Here is a 20,150-nt window from a genome sequence, read left to right as displayed (position 1 = left end):
TCAGACACAGATTCCACGGGTTTGCGTTTACACCGCTGAGTTAATACTCGGGGCTCAAATTAAATGTGGGGAGGGATGCGACACTGTTTCTAGTAGTGCTATTGGACATTGCAAAGTTACTCCAGTGGAGTTCTTACCTTCACAAAAACCAAAGTATCTCTGGTGCTCCTCAAACTTTATAGACATCCCTGTTTCTACCAGACAAGTCTGGTGCAACACCAAAATCCAAGGGGTAACTTCTTGATCACAATATAAAAACAATTACAAACCAGAAAATAAAATTAAAGGCAGCATCAGGAAACACTTCACACTGGAGTTCACTTCCAGTTGTTCCAGCAACTTAGATGTTGTGGGCACAGCAATTGAGCGTAGCAAATTAACACGAACTATCAGAGCAACACAGATGTGTGGGCAGGTATCGCTTCAAACCCTGTCAACAACACGAGCCTGCTCACAGACCTCTCTGCTAAACTGACTTTCATCACTTCTACAAGTTCCTCCCTCCACAGTCTTCAGGTTTTTTAATCCTATTGTGTCCTTTAATCAGCACGTTCCTTAAACGCCCCTCCTACAACAGTAGCTTTGAAAACGTTACGACAGCGCTTTTTATAAAGCTACTAATCACAAGAAATACTCATAGTACATATATATCTTGTCAAAAATGACAACTTATAGCTTGCCAAATGATCCCGGTGTGTACTACACGCCACGTTAGCAACGCAGACGACAGCCCTGGCATTTAGAGAGCTTGCACCCCTTCCTTCAGCCTTGGGCCAGCCTGCAGGCTCGTGCTGCCCCAGTGCTCTCCAGAACTCCTTCTCAACTCTCAAGGAGAAAGCACGTTATCACCCTAGGGGAATACGCTTTTATTCAAAACAGAAAAATCACTCTTCCTGTAGGAAGGTTCCTTGTCCTTCAGGTTTCAGCACATGCACACTCTGAAGATGACAGAACTGAATCTATTTACCAGGTGAGCCTGGATCCTGCCGAGCGCACACACACAGCGAGATCTGGGGAGATTTTGGGTTCTGTTCATGCGAAAGCACTTACATTTTAGCCAGGGCCAAGGCTCGCATTTGATGGAACAGCAACAGAGACAATACTGTGTAGATCTTCATCTAGCTTCTTTTTCCAGGACTAGAAACAACCATGTATACCTTGCTTTATGGAAAGGTTAGTGCTTACTGGGTGTTGCCCGCTCTTGAAAAAGTTGAAAACAGTGTTTCTCTTACAGGCAGGCTAAGCCATAATAAAAGCAACAAAAATAATTACCTTGTGTTCTATTGGATCGAATGATAGTCATGGAGCTGATCCAGTCAGGAGATATCTTTGATAATAAAGAATAAAGAACTTCAAGGCTGGTGGCATCCATCACAAGAATTTCTGGATAATGTCCATGGCATAATAGTCTCCCTTCACGCTGAGTCCCAACCGTAAACTGATAGAACTAAATGGACATTAACAAAAGTACAGAAATTATACTCCATGTGAGACACTGACTACTTCATTTGAAATCAAAACCATAATTTCATAAACATATAGAATCATAGAATCATTCAGGTTGGAAAAGACCCTTGAGATCATCAAGTCCAACCATCAGCCCTACTCTAAAGTTCTCCCCTACATTTTAATTATTCCCCTATATTCTAATGCCTATGTTTGAGAATTGCCACTCTGCACTGACGAGGGGAGCCTTCTGCAGGGGCCCCTCTCCCTGTTTCCTTCCCAAGGCAATCCTCACCCTGCACACCCAGCTGCCATAGCTGACAGAAGCCTGCCTCAGCCTTCCCTGCTGAGGTCATCCTCACGCTCCCGCCTCCCCTGGCAGTACTCCTCCAGAAAATCTTCTCCTTTCCCTCCTTCCTTTCCAGCCTCTCTCGTTAATTATGATACATTTTTTCAAATGGTGAAGCACAGCACATATTTCCAGCTCCAGGGCATTTGATGATACAGCATTTATGAGATACTGCAGTACACATATAATGTCATTATTAAGCTTAAATAGAAATCAGCCTTATTTTGATAACTAATCTATAGCTATCCATGCTTTGCAATATGGAATAGGAGCTCTGAAACACACACAAAGTACTAACCTGTATGCCGGTGTGTGTACAGGCTAGTTTAGTAAACTCTATGCACCTCCCATCGTTCACATCCCACAGACACATCTCCCTGAAACACAGACGGCAGATTAAAACTACATGGAAAACATTTCAGTCTTCCAAAAGTCCAAAAACCATTTACATCGGGAGAAACTTAACCATTTGAACCATTTGTTAGTGACTTTATGGACTGTATTTAGATAAATGAAAGTCAAAATCAACTTGAATTTCCAGTCCATCTCAATCTACACAACCTCTTCTTTCCTACAAAGATAAGGGGGAACAAGTGAAATGTCAAGGTTCACCACACACGGTCAATATTAAATAAACACAAGTACCTAACTGAGAATTTCTCACTTCTCTCACAAATGTTTCAAGTCATTATGTACTGCTGCTGCATCCCCTAAGCCGTGCGAAGATGAGCCTGCCCTCCCCGCACCCGTGAGGATTCAGAAGGCAGCAGTGTCAGACGGCAGTGACCACGGCGGGTTTTCTGAGGGCCGGGCTGTTAGGAAGTGGAAGCCTCTCCCAGTACTCTTCAGCACTTCTAAGACCAAACTGAAAGTACTGAACAACAAATTATAAGTAGGACCAGTAGATACTTTTCTGACCTGCCTTATGAGCAAAGCTTACAGTTACCTGTATGAATTATTTCAAATTAGCAGCCATTCCCACCATTTACAGTATTTTTTAAAAAAAATTTACTTTTAAATTTTTATATTAAACTTCAATCAGAACAGAATCTGTCAGCTGTTTTCTCACCCTTTTCCCCCCCCTTTAGATCTAATATATAATTTCACAATGAAAACATATTTTGGTTCTAAATCCAAAAGAAAAGATTACTTAGGACTGAAATCAGTACAAGGAAATTCTAAGTGTTGACACATTCTACTCTCAACCTCCATGTCAAAAGATTATGTAGTCATATTGTTCCCCACCTTTTCCAGGTAAAAATCTTCTTTATTTTATTTGGATACATAACAGACCTATAGCTGGCCAGCTACATATACATAGGCAGAGGTTAAGACATTCCTTCCTGCATCAGAGTGGATCAAATTGGCCTCAGCCTGGAGGTCCATGTTCTGGCAAACAGCTTTTTAAAAACCAAGCAAATAAAAAACCCCCAGACTCAAACTTCTTTTTCCTTTTATAACCTTGTTTTGCGTAGGAGAAAGGTCTCGTCATTCAAACAGTAGGTTCTGTAGGTGAGTGAAAAAGCAACCCTCAAGAACAGACTGATGCTCTGGGAAGGAATACCTTTGCAAATACTTTCAGGTTAAATATTTTGCCTAATGAAAGACAACCGAGTTGGGAATGTTAACTTTTCAAAGCAAACTTTGACAAGGCAAAGCGGAAAGGTGTGTTTTAAAAACAAATTACAGACACATACCACATTAAGTCTAAGAGTGTGCAAAGTCTCCACTAGTTTAAGAAGGAATATTATGATGTGTAATTAGAACTTCTTTCCAAAATACTGTTACTCTGGAATAAAAGTAACTGTCTCCACAAAGAGAGCTAATGCATTTTAAACCTAGACCCCCCCTCAACACGTAGCGTTCCCTGTGCTGTTAAGACTCAAGGAAGATGCTGAAACCAGCAGCATTACGAGGGGCTGCCATCGGGCAGAGGTGAGGGGCAACCCATCGTGTTCAGTGCAAGTCCTCAGAGGAAGACGACTCATAACTGAAATGCTTGTGCCTCTACTTAGAAACTCAGAAGCTATTCCAGGCTCTTGGTAACAGCAGTAGTTACTCCAACTCCCAGAAACAAAACTAGGCTCATAATCTGGAAGAAGGAAACCTCCTGCCTTCCAGCTATCAGAAGAACAAATCCACGGCCCAAGGCCTTGCCTTCATACGACCAGCCAGCACACGAGCGTAGGTACAGCTCGCGGGGGCTGCCCTGGGCGCAGGGCCACCTTTGGGTGTCTGGATGTCTTTGCTGTCCGGCCTCAAAGAGCTCTGGAGAATTGGTTCAGTTGCTGTCCAGCCTTGAAGAGCCCTTGCGAAAGTGCTGGAAGGCGCCTGGGCAGGGCTCCCCGCCTCTGCCAGGCTGTTTAGGCTGGGCCCCCCTCCCCGTCCTGCTGGTTTGGCCATGCTGGGCCAGGGCCCAGCTCCCGACAGCCACTAACACCCAGGGGCATGAGGGAAAAGCTCTCCACAGCGGGAGGGGAACTGAATTCAGGTGGCAAAAGCTACGCATGAAATGGCAGCAGCACAAGGTATCAGCCAGCTGACAGTGCTCTCCCAGCAGAGGATGGCCCTGGCCTGTTACTAAAGATCAGCCTGAGGCAGAGGATGGGAAGGAGAAGAGGTGGGGTAAAACAACATGTGGGAGTTATCAGCAATAAAACTAGTTGGCCCCAAAGCGTTGGCCTGTGATTTATCAAATTGTAACTTTCAAATAAAATATACTTTGTACACTCACATTTTAGCCTAGATTTTGGGCTAATTTACAGAAAAGATACACAAAGTATGACCTTTTTTTCTTTAAATAACCCGACTGCAATCCCCATTAACGCCAACTGCATGACAAATCCTTTCCCCTTCCACCCTCTAAAGAGTTGCTCTGATTAGTAAATAAAACTGCTCAAAAAATAAAATGTATTTGCTGATATATTTTTTCTTAAGGATAAAAATCAAACACTGCAACAGAAATATAGATAAATTGTGTGACAGATTTCCAGGTTTTAAAACATGTATTAGGAACCGTTTCCTGCCAACAAGCTACGCTATAACTCAAGCTTGCTTTCACTCAAAAAACAGAAAAAGGAGCAAAATATGGATCTACTGTCAACTGAACTGACAAACTCACGCAAGCGGAAAGATGACAGCAGTGCCTCGACTGAAGGAAAAAACGTCACGCATCTCCTCGCCCACCTGAACGTAAACCCCAGCCAGCACTGCAGGTACTGCTCTCCACACAGCCCCGCGGCGTCCTGCCGCCCCCCACCGTACCGCAGACGCGAGGGGAAGCGGCCCAGGACCCCGAGCGCGTCCCTGCGCTCCTCTCAGCCACGAGTCCAACACTCCCACCACGCTCGGTGTCTGCAGCGGAGAAGTCCCCTCGTTTGGAGTAGCTATAGATGCTACACTCCGTCAAAAACACCGCGTATGTAACAGCCTGCGCCCTTCTCCACCCTCAATTTCCATTATTTAACAGATCTGCATAGTAATAAATCCTCTGCAAACTCACCCGCTCTCTGACGCGCTCACTATATACTGCTTTTCACTGGAAGCAGAGGCCTTTGATAAACAAGTAATTGAGGCTGTATGACCAAACAACAGAGCTCTGGGATTAATCTAGAATCAGGGAAAGAAAATGCGAAGTAAAACCAACATAGGCACCATTACTTAACCAGAATATACACATTCCAGATTTCCGTTTTATATATTAAATAAATATATATGTGTTAATATATATAGACACACACACATTTAATTAGCATAGCAGCAGATATATAATATTGAAATCAAGTTTGCACAGAATGCTGCTATAGTATATGGAAAAAAAGTTTCTACCTAATGCTGTAATGCTAATCTATGAAAAAATGCACTTTGCAAACACACGCTATCAATATTTTTAAATCATAAGCTGAATTTGGCACAATTTGAATGGAAAAAAAAAAATGTTGTACTGCAACAATAGTTCCCCCCCAATCAAGTATAGTTCACAACCTTATGTATTCATAAATAAGTTTATAAGTTTATATAAAGCCCATACATAGATTAAAGACAAAAAAGAAAACTGCCATTTATTTGTCCTTTCTAGAAAGAACTAGTTGCTTTCTCCCATTCTTTCTTTTTAAATTTACCAGACATAAACATAATTTACGGGGGTAACTCACAGACACTGAGATTTTTAGGTATTCAGTAACAGCTTTTCCTGAAGCATGCTGCTTTTTTTTTTTTTTTTGCAAGAAAGGATTGTTCTGCTATTGCATTCCAAGAGTTTTTAAAACTCTTTGTACCAAGGCAAACTGCGAGATCATATTCCAAAATAGACACTTGAAGATTTCAACTCCAGGGCAGCCACTGGCATAAAACAATCATTAACCTTCATCTCTGCTGCTAGCCTATTTTCTCTTACGCTTTTCATGGGGAAAAAAATGGTTGAATAAAATAACCTTAAAAAGTTCTTTAAGTACAGTCCTCTGATGACTGGAATCCATTTTCACAAAACAATATTAAGCAGCTAAAGTTGAAAGTCACAACTAGCTTAGAGCAGCTCCTGAAAAGAGGAAATAATTACTTAAACAAATTGCTGCAGGAGCAGCAACAAAGTTCAAGAGGAAAAAGCTCTCTTTCTAATCTGAAATATCCACTACGGGAAGTACGTCGTGTCGATCCAGGCCTTACAAGAAGGAGGAAGAGAGGACAAGTAGAAAGAACTGAAGACTGTCTGTAATATCGAAGAATAAAATCACACTGGCAACGAGATACGCACTTTAAACGCAAAGAAATTAAGCTTAGACTTTAGTCTTACCTCTAAATCTAGAGAAAGGTCCCAGAGGCATATCTGTCCATCGTGGCACCCCGTGACGATCATCGATGCGTCCTCCATGAGCAGCAGGGTGGATATGCAGTGCGTGGGGGCTTTATGGCCCCACAGGACGATAGGCAGAACGAGGCTGTTTCCTGCCATTTTGCTTTCACGCCTGTCAATTTAATCAAGAAAAGAAATATTATGGCTCAGCGGGTATGCCAGCCCTGCACTTCGCCTGTCCTTATCCTCATAGAAACTTAAAAAAATTAGTCTGAAGTGACTTCACAAACATTTTATACAAAAGGAACAGTCACCACATATGCCATTCTTAAATAAATTACAGTATACAAACTCTCCTCTCCTCGCATCAGGGAAAGCCTTCATCTTCATATATGGATTCAATAACGTTCTTGAAACAGTCACTTGAAAAATACAGCAAACTGTGGTAGTATTATAACTTTACGATTTTGATTTCTTACACATTTTGCAAAAGGCACTTTTCAAAGTGGCATTTCCCTACGCACACCAGTACTTTTGCTAAAAATCACTCTTTATACAGTAATTTTGAAGTAACAAATGCTTTAAGTCCCAGGGTGCAGCAGCTATCATACACCCAGTAGTAGAGTTCATCCCCCTTTGCAAAAGCAACAGCCCTTAGTCAAAAATAGGCTCTGGAGGTTCCTACAGACAACTATGCACTTCTCAAGAATACTGTTCTGTTAGAACAGTGTCATGCTGACGTAGCTTTTTTAAAATTTATATTTACGTTGGAGTATCTAGTACCCTGCGTTAGGTGAAATTAGAGGTGGAAAACCTTTTCAAGGTTAATGCCATTCCTTAATTCATACGCTGACTCTGATAGTTCATTCACCCTCACACACACGCATCTAAAAGAGGCTAACTAAACAAATAACAGCTAACTGAAAGTAGAAACAGCCGATTTAAAAGACACGTCAGTTATTCCTGTGACCCCTGCACCACCCACGGCATCACCTTTCCTTCAAGAAAAGCTGTGTTTTTATTTATTCTGCACAAAAGCTGACGCTCTCGTGTAATCCGGTCATTCTGATGCTGATGATCTTGCGACAGCTGACATAGAGAGCAACAACTGACCGCTCAGCTACTTAGACAGAAGCTTGTTGAACTACAGTAGCACTAGATGTGCTTATTTAATGTCTGAAGGTACTTTTGCTCACCATGATTTGCCACCTGAACAAGATTCTGGCCACTATCCAACAAGAAATCTTCATAGCAATACTTAATATCTTATAAATATATAGACACAAATAACATGGATAAATTTTTATACGTCACAAAGCCAAAATGTTCTTGGTGACTGGGAAACAGAACAACAAACACGTTTCAGTCATAATTTGAGAGAGAAAGACAACATCACAGAAACTGAAGTTGTAGTAATAGAAAAGTTAGGAGGGTTAGCACAAGCCTTAAACACCCAAACAAACCACTGTTTTTGTTAGCAACATTCTGAGCTTGCCAACCACTTAAAGTGTTTTTATTAAGTAGGATCCTTGAACCTGTGTTTGCTTGTACAGAGCCTGCCAACATATGGTCAGCTCTCCGGGGGGGCAAAGGCAGGTGCAAGCAGCAGCTCTGGGGGCTCCCTGCCTGCCTGCACCCCTGCCTGCACCTCTGCCTGCACCCCCTGCCCGCACCCAGAAACACCAGACAGTCCAGCACAGGAAAAGGAAACTAAATACAAGACTTTCTTTTGCTTTTCAGGTAACTGACCTCATGATCAGTTTGGGTATACTTCTGGGGTATATTCTGCATTTAATAAATAAAAATACTGGAACTTAAGTTGTGTTTTGATTGTACGAACGACAAGTTTATACCAGACATACATGAGATCTATTCCAGTTACTATTACGCTCTCAAAAACAACTGAAATATAGTAAATGTAGCCATCAAGCAGAGAAAGTATGTCAAGAATGACTGACATTTTCTTAACAGTCTCTGATTCTGGATCAGAGTTGTAGGAGTTACTCTATTCCACTCCAGTAAAAGTTTGAGTTATGGAAAGTCATTGCTTGGAGCATTTTGTGATAAATGAATGGCTGAAATGGTTGTGCCAAATAAGTAAGTGTTCCTTATGTACTAATTGTGGAGGTTTATATTCTGAAGCTACCACAGCTCAAACCAGAGCAGAATTTCTGATTTAGAGAACTATAAGCACACCAAACACGCAGAATTCACTGAAGAAATATTTTTAAAATGCCCATTTTCCTGTCTTTCCATAGATACACACATACTTCTCTAGCTTAAGCAATCCAGCAATACTTGCATTTGTTCCCAGATATGTAAACCTATTTTACAGCACTTCAGCAGAGGGAAGAAAATTCCGAATTCTGACAGAGGAAAAATAAAGGTCATCCTGAATCTAAGTAAGGTTCACTCCGACTCCACTTCCCCACTGCGATAAGCACAGTTCCCCTCCGTGTCCCCGCGATACTCCGACGAGGCAACGGCGATGGTTATAAGGAACTAACGAGCAATCGGGTCGAGTCATGCTGACCCGCTGCTGCCCAACCCCACACGCCCAACAACCCCACCTGCCCTTTTCTCAAAGGAAGCACAAGCACCAGCTCCAGACTTCCACGGGAGTTGCGGGAATTTAAGCAAATAATCTCCAGTTCCACTGAAAACTATCATGCAAGGTTCAGTGCCTCCCCTTTGAGACAAATTCAGACTTGACAGGAACGGAGGCAACAACAGAGATCTTGCCTGCACCAACCATGAGCTTGACCTTTTGATCCCACCTTACCCTGGCCATTCTGGGGGAACTCCCACACTTAAACCAGCGCTTTCTGCATCAAAAATACCTTCTACTTCAAAACACTGGGTTTTACTATACTACATGGAGTTCAACATAAAGTCATCTCTCATCTATATAAAAGTTACAATGCAATTGCTACAAGAAGGTAGTTTTTTATTAATTTTGACAAATGCTGCCTATACTCCTTGTAGCACCAACCTCTGCAGTCGGAGAAATCGAACATGATAGTGTGCATGGAAAAATGGGGGAAGGGAGAACAGCAAGAGCAGAACAATGAATAGCTAAGTATTACAAACTGTGAAACAGCTTACAGGGCCAGCGGGGTGTACCAAGCCTCAAAGTTCTGAAAAGCGAGAGATGTATTATGGTTCTTCACAAAACCTGTATCGTAAAACCAGTAATTTCACTTACCATGAAGTGCCATTTTATGCCAACTCTTCCTTCGCATCCAATTGGACTATCTTTATTAACAACTACTTATTTTAGTCAGAGTTGTTATTTAATGAACAAATATAAAGACCAACAATCAAGCATTTAAATCTACTGCAACATACTAAAAGCTACCCTGGAATAATTAGTTGCAAAAGGTGCCTGCAAATGGAGGGTTAATTGTTACGCAATGGATCAATTGTTCTATCTGGATGATCACAATACAGCACTGTAAAAGAACTTAATTTTTAAAAATATGGTGATCTCACTAAGAGCTATGATTCTAAAAATACTTAAGAGTGAAGTAACCATAAAAATATAGTGAAGAACAGAAATGAAGTGTTGAGATGTAATACAAAAAAATGCAATCGCAAACAACAACAAAAATCACCAAAACAAACAAAAATACCTATTTAACTCTTTTACCACCCAACTTTTGTAATGAAGTAAGATAAAGGACACACTAGGAAAGGTGGGGAGAGACGGAAATTTCTTTGCTTTAAATATATTAAAGCCCTCGAATATCAATCAAGGTACAACATTCTTTACAAACTGTTCTTCCCTCGCTACCTGCAAAAAGCTCCGTTTAGTAGCTCCGCTGCTGTGCACTAGAAGCACAAAACTGCCCCGATTAATCCCAAAAGATGCCACCACTGCAGCCCTGCAGGTAACCCCCGGAGCACCCCCTCACTCCAACTGGGAGGCAGCCCGGTTTAGCAGGGATCTCACAAGTACTTGTTTGGCCACACTTCCTCCAAGGATTTTTTTCATGACAGTAAATGGTATTTGATCATCGGAGTCATCTATGCAGCAAGTTTTAATGGATAATAAAGCAATCCACCAATAACTTCAGAGCTGAAAAAATCTAGGCGTAAAAACACTGATAAGCAACATCAAAATCTCTTCTCATTCCTTTCATTTCCTATTGCTCACAGTTCAGGGACCAAGTCACAGTATTTACATGTCACTTGATTGTTTCAGTGATGCAAACGGCTGCACTTTTGAATAAATACAGAAGCTCCCCTACCAGGGCACAAAATCGTTCCTTGAAATTTTGCAGTCAGTTTAATGCCCTTCCGAACTATTTATAAAAACTTTAAAATTGACAGCACTATAAACACATAAACTCAATTTTCAGAAGGAATGAATAGGATATTACAACACACAAAAGTATTAGCACATATAAGTAACCTAATATATATTTTCCATGCAGAAAAAACATGAGAGAAAGCACTGAAAACATTAACAGCAAAATACTCTCTAAAGGCTTACCGATATTCACAGTTCAAACCTTCAATCTAAGAGAAACCAAATTCTTAGAATATTTCATATCAACCCTTGGGAGAGAGAGAGCAAAAAGAAAAACTACCTCTTTCCTTCTAGTTTTTTATTATGGTACCGCAATGCCTTCATTAAAAACTTCATTTTCAGAAAGCACCACAAGTTCATTTTAACAGCTGAAGAATTCAGTCTACAAAGAACAACCCTCCTCTACCGTTGGCGAACACCAAATACATCCCCTGCAAAAACCAAAACTCACTTATTGTCTGTAAACAATCAATATTTTTTTTACATCAATGATGACAAACTACAGCAGCAAGTAAACACTGTACCGCTGACAAACGGTCACAAAGCAGGCAGTGAGTCATTACAAATGAAATCCCACATTCTAGTTACGTGTATCTTTCTAGAATAAACTATTTTTGCAGAAAAGGGAACTGGAACTTTGAACTGGAAAAAGGAGACATCAAACTGAGTAGAGTTCTTCCTGCTTAATGCCCCTCTGCCTCCCCTGGGATTGTTAATTTTTTCTCAATCACTTCCACAAGTGCCAGAGTCCCAGTTTCCTTCCCCCAAACACCCAGTAAGAGAGTGAGTTGGTGGTATTGTATGTATGTGGGGGTGTATGCGTGTATATAAATATATGTATGTATAAAAGCATACTTGTGGTTATTTTGCTTCCCTTCCAAATTACCTCTCTCAGACAGTAAATACACAGATGCAGGGATGTGGGAAAAGACCTGACAAAGTGGAACCTCTCTTTTTCGTCCTCTGCCCCACAACAAAGGATCTCATATTTGCTTTTTCCTACGGTGGGAGTTGCCATGTCAATCAGAGCATCGCTATCATTTGCGGCGCCTTCGGAACTTACTTCCACTCACACCTTTGGAGTCACAAAGCCCCTCGTCTTCAGTCCCTTCCCAAATCCTGACAGGCTCCCCTTGGTACCCCAAACCCATACCATCTCCCGCATTCCCTCTAAACACCACCAGCTCTTTGCACATCGCCCCCAGCAGATAACAGCTGCCATGTCTTTGAGGCGGTCCCAGAATAGTCCAGAGGAGCAGGTATGCTTCGCTAGATGCAATGACTAGAAAAATATAAAATAAATGTGGTTATTTTTTCCATTAACGCTGGAGCACCCCGACAGCCCTCCATGGGATCCCTCCAACATGCCGACGGTTTCCCCGCCCTGGGAAGCCGCCGACCGTCCGCAGTACTGCGGCGCAGCCTCGCAATCCTTCCTCTCCTGTTCCTGGCTACAGCCGTGCTCACACAGCCTGGCACACAAATCTCTTGGCCTCAAGGAGCTTCTCCCCCACCGGCACGCCCAGGTCCTTCTCCGCAAAGCTGCTGCCCAGCCCCTCGTGCCCCCAGCCACGTGCCATTTCAGATGCAGGACTCGCCACGGTCATCACCGCGACCTTCCGACCGCACAGAGCGGGCTCCCAGCCACATCCGTCACTGTCCGGCCCCACGGATTTTTATCTTCCCCGTGAAACCCAAAGCAGAAATGGCACTGAGTACCCTTTTCATGCTTTTGTTACTAGGTCTGCAACATCATCAAAATATGTCCGTGAGAGTTATGGACACATACATCTCAGTTGTGTTCTCTGTGCTTAAAGAGAAAGTGATTCTTTAGATTAGCAGATGATCCAAAAAAATTAAAAAAAATATGCTAATCTGGTAAAATAGTTAAGTGACTCTTTCCACTTCACTGCTTAAGGCTGGTATTCAGGCAAATTTAATAATCTGGGATAAATTCCTACTTGAATAAAGCTATTAACTGATTTCTTAAGTACAAAGCATTAAACACTGAATCAAAGACTCCTGTAAACATCTTTATCAAGCCATAGTCCTCTAATCACTAACTAGCACTTTCAGGACCAGTAAGCCATGGTAAACTATTCACAGCTAACTTACTGAACCAAATTACAATCAGAAAACATAATAGTAATTTCAAATCAAAGTCCGATGATGAAGGTACAAGGCAGATGCAAAGAAAATTTTCAAGTTACCAGTAGCTTATTGTTCAACAGAATCAGGGGAATGACCAGGTAGGATAGCCACAGGTATAAAGGCAAAGGTCAGATGCACGGTCAGAGAGCTTTACAACTGTTTCTTTAACAGATTAAAGGGAGAGTCACACAATTTTTCTGGTCCTCTGCCTCACCTGTCACACAAAATAAACCTAATACGCAGCAAATCAGAATAACACCTTAACGAAAAGATTCTCTATACAAACCGCAGCAGGACTCAAAGCATTTATCATATGGGTTATTACCTTCTGCCACAACTCACGCCTGGAAACTAATTCCAGTATTTCAAAAAATGATTAGCATTCCCGTCCGTCCGGTTTTGGCATATATTTTTATCTTTCCAAGTGACAGCAACAGACGAGCAAAAAAAAAAAAAAAATCCAAAAAACCTTCCTCCACCCGTATACAAACTGTTCCTGAAACAGAAACGTTTTACTTGCAATTTCCTCAAGTTTTCCCACAACTTTCAGTCACGATGGGAAGCCTCATTAAACCTTGGAAGCCTCCAGTTATTTACCCTGAAACAACATCCATAATAAGGATTTCTACAGCCAGAAAAAGCCCCCAACCAAAATTAATTTACAGTAGGAAGCCCAGCAGCTAGTGAGAGCAACTTTTCCCCTCTGCATTGCCCTGGGACAGTAACACCAGTTTACTTTTGTGCCTGCCACTAGCAAGTGGATGTGATCCTCTAGCTGGTTGTGTTTCCAGGCCCTGGTGCAGGGAAAGAGAAACAGCTGTGGCCAGTACAGCACCTGATCCGTACGTAGACTTCCTTGCCCTCAAATATTTCAGCGGGTAGATACGCGAGGAAGGGTTTAAGAAGGAGCGTGGATAAGGATGTTGCAGACTGCACAAGTAGAAAGCCCAGACGGAGCACAGCGAGCCCCGGGCTGCGCTTGAGCCCGTTTCCCGGGGCAGACGGATCCAGGTACACGGGAAGGGTACAAGGAGGCCAGGAGAAAGGTGTCTTTTGGGAAAGAAATAGAAAGATAAGTAAATCTACCTCTGTCTTAACAGAGCACAGCAAACGCCAAGAAGAGCTCGTTCCCAACACATTTATTTCAATTAAAGCACACGCATATAAAGAATTAATCTTAGGATATGTGTGGACGCTAAAAGAATCCATCAAAAAAACCCATCTATGAATTGATTGTTTCTTTACCAAATATGCTCTCAGTGTGTAACAGCTCCAAACAGAACCATTAAAGGCTGCCAAATGAACATCTGCTTTTAAATAAACGTAACCGCACTTATATTCAAACAAAGCAACTCAGACAGGTTAAGAATAAATCATTCCTCTCCCTATCAATGTTTACCACATGTTAATGCCATTTTTCTGTATTTTCAGCAGAATTTAAATTACATTATTATTCAGATTTGCCACAAGTACAGAGATGGCTGCCATCCATGACATCAGGACAAACCTTCTAAGGGGATTGCATATTTTCAAGGGAACAGCAATTTTTATGCCTAATATTTTTCACGCATACAGAATCTTTCATTCAAAAAGACATTAGTTAAGCATTGTAACACCCCTCCTAAAACCATTTACATAAAGACAATCAGACATTTATGGTAAAGGCTCATTTCTGTGACATCATGACTGCCATTTGAATAATCCAATGCACTTTATAAAAATCTGATGTTTTAGATTTAATTACAAATGACCTTTTCTATTTAATACTTGGGGATTGAGAGAATAGGTTAATGAGGTAGGGAGAAGAAAATTAAGTGCTTTACCCAAAGTTACAGAAACCTTCCATGATCACAACCCACATATTTAGAAAATCACACCTTTCTTTAAACAGATGGTGAATAAAGAAAGAGTCCTGTTATTAAATACAAATGGTCATTAAAGTTTGCTATGTTAATTAAATTCTGCTTGTTTCTGAAGGTCTGTCAGTAATTTTCAGAGTCTTTTGGAATTAATTCTGAATCACTACAAAAGCATCAAATGCAAAATATTTTTGCTTTCTTAACCTATCATTAATCTAACAACTGAGTTAGAATCGCAGAACCGCCGAGGCTGGCTCGCTGCTCCCCCCATCCACCGAGCCAGCCATCTCTTCCTGGGAGACCGTCAGGTTGGTTATGCACAACTTGCCCTTTGTAAATCCAGCCAACTGAGAAAGCTTTTAAAAAGATAATAATTTTAATTTTCTTAAGCCAGAAGAAATTTTGAACCATACCTACAGCATACAAAATACTATAAAACAATCTATCAGGTCAGGTCTTACACTGACACACGCAGCAAACCGTTATCAGTTCAGCTTGCATCTGATAAGCACTGAACACAAAACTTTGAGAATGATAACTGTACCTTTATACTTTGTCCAATTAACAGCACACCGTTCTGATTTGCAACTGCAACAAGATTATGGCAACACTATGCTAAAAACTACTTATAAAAAAAAGAAGTATTTAAAAAATGTGATTTTTCAGAGACTAGTATAAGTAAACAGGTGAAGCATGCAATAAATTGTTAGCTGTGCCATCAAGAACCAGCTTGTTCATGATGACAGCAAAGTCAAGGAACTGCTGCAGCAAAAAGCTAGGTAAGCCAGCAGTTTTTATGCCACCCCCCCATGCACACACAAACAAAATGGGAGTTCAACTGGCAACTATGTTCATTCTATACTCAGATTTACTCGTTTCAGTATACACAAATCAAAACCCCAACAGCTATCCAGGAGAAATGATCTACCCCTACAGAACCAAGAGGTGCAAGGGCTTTTCAAAGCCCCCAGTTTTATAAACACAGCTTACTTAATTTTACTACTATGAATACTCACACTGACCTCACCAACCTTATCATTAAAACAAAACCAAGCACACTGGAGGAGAAAACTAACCCACTCTTCTGAACTTGGCCAAAACCATTAGGCCACACTGAAGCTCATGTGAAATCAGAAGGTGATTTCAATCCAGGTAATAATGACTAACAAACCAGACGGTCCTTCTCATTATGCTGATCAAGGATTGAAAAATTAATAGCACCTGACCTTCTTTTATCCCCATGTACTCTGTTGATTCCAAACTCATCACCTCAAGCCTTTGCTCTTCCCCTAAATCAGGAGCTTCTCCACAACGCTGTGCAGCCAGGACCGCTGCATCCCCAAGTCAATTTATCTGTAACAGTTATCTCCAAACTGCAGGACTACATCATATAACATGTATTTCAAGCACCCTGAGACAATACTTGTTACAGGGCTCTAGGTCTTGAATGGGCCATTACATATTAATCTAAATAAAAGGATTGTAAATGTTACTGTCAAACCCTCCCAATACACTCAAGATCAAAAATAAGTTCAACAAATACAAACTTGTGTTGCAAAATAGAAATGGAAAAGTAACTCGTTAAGACACAAGCTCTTCCTTAACCTTCAGGTGGCAATGACAGTCCAATGAAAGATTATTGCTTGCCCCTTGGCCCAGCTGAGGGAATGGCTACAGAAGGTTGATTTTAAAGTACTTAATGATATGAAGGTAAGATTGGTTATCCCCCCCAAAAAAAACCCACCTGTATATATATAAGGTTATAAAACAAGGAGGAAATAATAATTTGGGACTCTAAATCCTTCATTATAGTTAATAGATACCTCTGACAGCCATTTGCAGGTTCTTCTGGCACTTACTTTGATGACACATTAAATCCACATAAATTTTTCCCGTTTGAACCTGTCACGATCACATGAAGGACAGTTATCCAAAGCAGTTGCAAAGTCAACTCCGAATCCCACCCCTAGTTAACAGCAATGTCACGGCTGTCACAGAAGAAGGAAATTGAGTGGAGAGGCCAGGATGGAACAGAAATTCGGCGTTAAAAGCGATTTAGGTTCCTACAAAGGATGATGTTTGTGTGAAGAGTGGCTCCTTCGGTAACTTTCCGTTAGCAGAGGGAGAGCTCTCCACCCCGGTGACAACCGGTCACTTACTACCGACCCCCCCCAAGGGTGACAGAGCCCGCGGGGGGCCCAGGTCAGGCTGACACTTGTTGGAAGCAAAGCTCGAGACCCGCAGGCGTCGGAAGCTGGGGGGGGGGGGGGGGGGCGAAGCCGGTACCCGGGGCGGCACCGCCCACCTCGGCCCGGTCTCCCCAGACCCCCGGCGCTGCGGAAGGCCGGCAGGGAGCGGGGCTGCCCCAGCACTAACTCCGGCTGCCCCTCTTGCCGCGCACCACCACCTCCCTCCCCTTTTATCCGCCCCCCGCCGAGGCCCACCCCCGCCTCAGCGGGCCGGGAGCCCGCAGGCCGCCCCCCGCCCCCTCCCGCACAACATGGCGGCTCCCGCCGGGGCCTGAGGGCGGCCGCCAGCCCGCCGGGGGCCGGGGCAGCGTGGGGGCTGGCGGCGAGCCCCGCTGGGCACCGGCACTGCCCGCCAGCCGGCCGGAGAGGGTGGGCCCTGCCCGGGGGTGGCCGGCAGCCGGCGGGCACTCACCTGGCCCCCGCCGGGGCAGTAGGGAGGGTCCCGGCGGCGCCGCGCCCCCGCCGCGCTGCCTCGTCCGCGCCCGGTGCGGCGCCCAGCTGACACCGCCGGCTGCCGCGACTCCTACCGCCGCTGTCGCAAAGCCCCCGGCCGTCGTGACTGACGGCAGGCAGAGACAGCCGGCGTCGCCATGGAAACCGGGCGGCGGAGCGGGCCCGTTCCGCTGCGGCGGCTGCGTGAGGGGGACGCGGGAAGGGGAAGGGGAAGGGGAAGGGGAAGGGGGGGGGGGCACCTGTGGGAGGGCGCCCGGGCGCGGCCCGCGCTGGGCCCTTCGGCGGGGCTGGGGCCAGGTGAGGGCGAGGCGGGTACGGCCGGGTGGCGGGGCCGGGGCGAGCTGTGAGGAATAACTCGTGTAGAGGGATTACTGAAGGGTTTCGTCAGTCCTAGAAGCTGTAAGGCACTATCGTGGCAATACGGCCGGGTCTGAGCAGGAAAATGCTGTTCTCTGGCGCCTGCTCGGCATGAAATTTCTGCAGAAGCACCTGCGGGGTGTAGGAAGCCTGTGGAGTTGTGAGTGATGACACTGCAAAACCGGGTAGAGAAAGTTCTGGGTTTAATTTCTGGTTTTGCTTAGCTTATCCTGGAACGTGGCTAATACAAACATTCCCCTAATCTATTATTTTCCCCTTCCTGCTTCTGAGCATTTATGCCTCCTAATTTTTTCAGTTGTTGCCACCCTTTGCTTTATAAAAAAAACATAGCATCAGGAAACTGAGAAAAAAGCCTGCATGTAATTTCTCTCTGCAAAAGAGAAGTGTCATCCCCATAATGTCACAAAAACTAGTCAACAACAAACCTAGGGCAATTTTTAAGTTAGCAGATTTTAAGGGAATTCCTACCCGGTGCGTTTTCCAACCAAGCAGAGGTCTTGCAGGTAGCAAGGTAAGCTGGATCTGTTCTCTGGGCCTTGGCAATGGACCGTGCTAAGAAGGTGTGGTAGGTTATTGGCTTTATTTCTTTATTTTCCTTGCAACCAAACCAACCTTTCTACTGTTAGCCTTTTGTATGTGTGAATAACTGGGTTTAGTTACACACAAATCATCAAAGATGCTGATGCTAACAGCAGTTCAGCGGTGGTTTTCTGTTTCCTATCAGCTGTTTAGCAGTCTACGTCAGTACATCACAGCTGTTTAGGACAGAAAGGGAAAATTATTTCTGCAGTTGAAACTAGAGAGAACACTTTCTCTTGGCCAGAAGTACTTAGAATAGTGAAATTATTTCACAACTTGCTTTACTGTATGGTGGTACATAACACATTACCTGTGTGGGGCTGGTATCAGATACGTTCCACGCCGCCAGTTCCCTACAGACAAAGCAACTCCAAATTTTTATTGCTGTTGAATTAGTAAGCAATTTCAGTTCAACTGTGCAAAATAAAAGTATGGATGAACACTGCTACTACGTTATTTTTGATTATAAAAGTAATGCTGAGATATATCGATGCATCTGTACAGAGATATGCAAATGACAGCCAGCCACATGACTGCTGGCAGGCGAGCGAGGGTACCCTGTCATCCAAGAAGAACAGATGCCTGTCTGTAACAGCAGCCTATTTAGCATGTGAATTACTTTCAGCTGGGAGAATGGAGATTCTCCAGTTGTCCTGTAATAATAAATTCCTGAAGCCAATGTTGGTCAAAGTCAGGCGGCATTATATCACGATGGGAGTAGGGATTTTTTTTCTTGCTCATGTTTAGAGAGATTGTTTTAAACTAGCGGCTATAAAAGGCTCAAGGATGTTTTCTGAGTTATGGAAAGCATTAAGTTATCTTAAAATAAGGTGCTAATAAAAATGTTAAACACTTTCACTTTGTTACTTTAAACATTAATTATACTGTTTTATCTGTGTCACCAATGTACATGCTAATGAGAAGGCTGTGGGAGACCTTTACTGAAGGGGAACTTCTTGACCTCGAGGGTGCTCAAAGGCGAGGATGGGTTTCCCAGAGAGGTCTCCTGGTCTCCATCCTCGGAGATGCTCGAGGCTGCCTGGAGCTGCCAGGTTCCTGAGGAGCAGCCTCCTGGGCACCTTCCAGCTGCAGCAGCTCCTCGGGAGTAGGTTGTTGGAGCACGCAGCACGCGTCAGGAGCTGGACGCGGCAGACGGCGCCTGCTGGGGAGGCGGGATGGGCTCTTTGACAATCAAATTCCTTTGCAGGTTTTGTACATCTGGTACTAGTAGCCTGAGGCAGCTTCAGCAGCAAGCGCTGGTCAGAGTGCAGCTCAGCTCGTCCTCAAAACTCACAGGGAAGTAGTAAGGCCTCCTTTCCTCTGTTTCAACTCTCGTTAAGAGGATAAAACATGGCTTATTTTTAATTCCACGCTTCTAGAACCAGTCCCAGCCAAAGCACTGGCGTGGGCCCCCAGAACAGGAAGACCGTGCGCTGGCTCTCCTCCGCGTTCCCAAGGCGGGGATGGCATCCAGCCCCTCGCCAGCCCAGCCAGGCTCCCTCAGCGCTCCCAGCCGCGGCACCCAACCCCTCTCCCGCCGGCAGGACCCGCGGCCGGGCTGCGGCCGGGCTACAGCCGCCAT

General features: G+C 43.7%; 1 protein-coding gene across 2 annotated transcripts in view; it reads right to left on the bottom strand.

Moving 5' to 3' along the window:
- Window positions 1-17,691, bottom strand: part of LOC141918864 (WD repeat-containing protein 7-like) — a 136,823-nt gene extending 119,132 nt beyond the window's left edge. For both annotated transcript variants that reach the window (XM_074813743.1, XM_074813744.1), the window contains exons 1-5: window positions 17,571-17,691; window positions 6,588-6,759; window positions 5,298-5,404; window positions 2,094-2,172; window positions 1,273-1,447 (exon numbers count right to left, since the gene is read on the bottom strand). In XM_074813743.1, coding sequence (XP_074669844.1) covers window positions 1,273-1,447; window positions 2,094-2,172; window positions 5,298-5,404; window positions 6,588-6,746 — 520 coding nt within the window. In that variant the 5' untranslated portion in view covers window positions 6,747-6,759; window positions 17,571-17,691. The remainder of the gene's footprint in view (window positions 1-1,272; window positions 1,448-2,093; window positions 2,173-5,297; window positions 5,405-6,587; window positions 6,760-17,570) is intronic.
- Window positions 17,692-20,150: the final 2,459 nt, after the last annotated feature.

This window comes from Strix aluco, chromosome Z, assembly GCF_031877795.1.
Source record: "Strix aluco isolate bStrAlu1 chromosome Z, bStrAlu1.hap1, whole genome shotgun sequence".
Taxonomy (NCBI): domain Eukaryota; kingdom Metazoa; phylum Chordata; class Aves; order Strigiformes; family Strigidae; genus Strix; species Strix aluco.
The sequence above is the reverse complement of the archived record's forward strand: the minus strand, read 5'-3'. Positions and strand labels throughout refer to the sequence as shown.